General features: G+C 40.0%; 1 protein-coding gene across 1 annotated transcript in view; it reads left to right on the top strand.

Annotated features, from left to right (window-relative positions):
* The first annotated feature begins 379 nt into the window (after positions 1-379).
* The window catches only part of LOC105536152 (X antigen family member 1), a 31,463-nt gene continuing 28,898 nt past the window's right edge, over positions 380-2,944 (top strand). Inside the window, exons 1-2 of the mRNA XM_011975425.1 lie at positions 380-507; positions 2,471-2,551. Of these exons, the coding sequence (XP_011830815.1) occupies positions 412-507; positions 2,471-2,551 (177 nt within the window). The 5' untranslated portion in view covers positions 380-411. The remainder of the gene's footprint in view (positions 508-2,470; positions 2,552-2,944) is intronic.

Here is a 2,944-nt window from a genome sequence, read left to right as displayed (position 1 = left end):
CTCCCATGTTGACCAAAAATGATCATGGCATCCCATGAAGGAAAGATTAGTCCAGAGGATGATATTTGGGTTTTGTGTGGATGGATGATCGTGTGTGCCCAGATTTTGTCCACAACTTCCTCCTCATGCTTCTTCAGAACAGATTACACTCATTCATCCCAACATAGACTAAAATGGCTTCCAAAGTCCTCGAGGATATCTATCTTTGAGTAACCTCTCTGAGGAAAGAATAATGTTATGAAGAATAGGTATATGGGATAGTGTTGGAGAAATGCCTCTAGACGTACTTATATAAGAAATAGCTATGTATTCTGTATATTTATATTATTGACATGTATTAATAACAAAACTTTTTATCTGCACACACCCACTGACACACATACACACAGAGCCAATCCCAGGAGCCCAGTAATGGAGAGCCCCAAGAAGAGGAACCAGCAGCTGAAAGTCGGGATCCTACACCTGTTCAGGAGACAGAAGAAGATCAGGATAGAGCTGAGATCCAAGGTGCTGGGAAGGGAAAGAAAGCATGTCTATGGGACGGGAAAAGGTCTATGTTTGTGTCGTGCCCTATGCCATGAGCAGTAACAGGAGGAAAGAGAACACTAGGAAAAGATACCAAACATTTGCTCAAACTTGGCAGGAAAGGGGAGAGTATAGTTTGCAGCTTCATGCTGTCCCTGGATATAAGGAATCTTATTTTATTCTTCGCGATGGATTTTGTATACTTGAAAATACAGTCCCTACTAAATCACTTGAAAACAGTTAATTTGGTGTATAAAAATGTACATTATTTCACTAGTTTAATTTGATCTTCTTAGAATGTTGGTATATGATCTTCTCAGCCCATGGTGTCCACAGTGTTGTAAGCACCCATTAATTGACTGTAGAGTGCCAAGTCACCCGAACTTAAAACACCGTGAATAAGGTCCCTTTGTAAAAGGATGTTAGCCCCATTGTATAAATAAGAAAACCGAGGCTCAGAGATTGAGGCTTGCAAAGAACACTTGACTCATGGAGAAGGAATTCATATTATGTTCAAAGGTTTGTGTTCTTCCTACAATCCGTGTTGTAATAATAAAAAGTGAGCAGTTTGCCTAAGATGCATAACACTCGATTGTGTCTGTACTGTAAGGTACTTCAGTATTGGCTCAGGACAAAACAGTTCAGTGAAGCAGGATAGTAGCTCCAGAATGACAGTTACTCAATGAATGACAGCCACTGTTTCCTTTGATCGGTCTTTTTGACAGTATGTTGGATAAAAGTTGGATAATTCTGGACCCTAGTATACAGGGAGCTATATTAGTGTGATTTTAAGGGGGTTTTAACAGTTGTTTAAATACATTCATAGTTAGAAAAGTCACAGTAGGATAAGATTATCCTGAAACAGAAAATGTATCCTCAACAGGTAGCATTTTCAAGCGAAACATTGACTGAATTTGGGCCTACTTTCCGTAGTCGCACTGCAAGACAATGATTTTTCTGTTACTTTTGGTTCATTATTCTAAATGGGATTCATTTATGTAAAGTTACATATAAGGTTCTTGGTCCTAAGCATACCACAACGTTGATTAACTACCCAAACAATCTCCAAGTTACCTCAACAAGGGATGGGTGTCACAACTGTAGGATTTGTCAGAGGCCCACCAAAACATTGATCTAATTCTTCGGAAAATTACATGTCACTTATGATTAAAGTGGCATTCATGCGGCTGACTTCAGATTTCATAGATAGTTAATACTTGCTGTTCATAATACACAATGGTAAAGTGCGGGAAATTTACGTATAGTATGAGTTATTGTTAGATTGTAATTCAAAATAAGACATTGGGCCAGGAGCTCACGACTGTAATCCCAAAATTTTGGGAGGCTGAGCTGGGCAAATCCCTTGATCCGAGGAGTTGAAGACCAGCCTGGACAACATTGAGAAGTCCTGTCTCAAACAAAACAAACAAACAGAAATTAGCCTTAGTGGTGGGGTGTACCCATATGCTCAGCTACTGCAGAGGCTGAGACAGGAGGTTCTGTTGAGCCTGAGAGGCTGGGCTCACACTGGGCCTTGATTGTGCCACAGCACTCCAGCCTGGACGAAAGAGTGAGACCCTGACTCAGAAAACAATGAAGTATCATAAAACAGGGAAACAAAGGTGTATCATCTTTGCACGACATTCATTACCACGCTGACAGAGATGTTTTCTTTTTATTTTCTTTCTTTCTTCCTTTTTCTTTTTAATGTGGCAGAGCGTCATCTGTCACCCAGTCTGGATTGCTGTGGCATGGTCTTGACTCACTGCCACCTCCAGCTCTTGGGTTCAAGTGACATCGGCCTCCCAAAGTGCTGAGATTACAGGCATGAGCCACTACACCCGGCTCAGGCTTTATTTCATAACGCTAAGGTAAAGAATATCATCATTTCCTTATTTATATTTCATGTCGGATTGCTTACATCGATATCCTTTGTATTTTGAAGTGCGTGACGTGGAAGGTGATCTGCAAGAGCTGCGTCAGTCAAAGACCGGGGTTAAATCTGGATTTGGGTGCTGGCGTCAAGGTGAAGATTATATCCAAGGGAGAACCCTGTAAAATGCCAGAAGCAGGTATGTTATCCAACAAGATGCAAAATTATGTGCTTTCTCATTTACACAACATTATACTTTTGATAATAGAGGGATAACATTACTGCTACTTTAAAAACACAGTGCAAATGCAAACTTTCTTTAAAACGCCGTTCAGACACAAATGCCAGATTGCAAGACTTAAACACGATCAGATACAGAAACAAATTAGGTCAAAGCCATATTGAATCATCAAACACGGCAGCATTTTCTTAGTTTGGTGTATAACCAACAGCTAACAATTTTCAGATTCTTTTCTCATTTCTGCTTTTAACAAATACATAATGCATATGCAATAAGAGTTTGTGTGAAGTATGCTGAGCCCTGAA

The sequence above is a fragment of the Mandrillus leucophaeus genome, unplaced genomic scaffold, assembly GCF_000951045.1.
Source record: "Mandrillus leucophaeus isolate KB7577 unplaced genomic scaffold, Mleu.le_1.0 Scaffold1557, whole genome shotgun sequence".
Taxonomy (NCBI): Eukaryota; Metazoa; Chordata; class Mammalia; order Primates; family Cercopithecidae; genus Mandrillus; species Mandrillus leucophaeus.
Note: the sequence above shows the minus strand (reverse complement) of the source record. Positions and strands in the feature narration are given on the sequence as shown.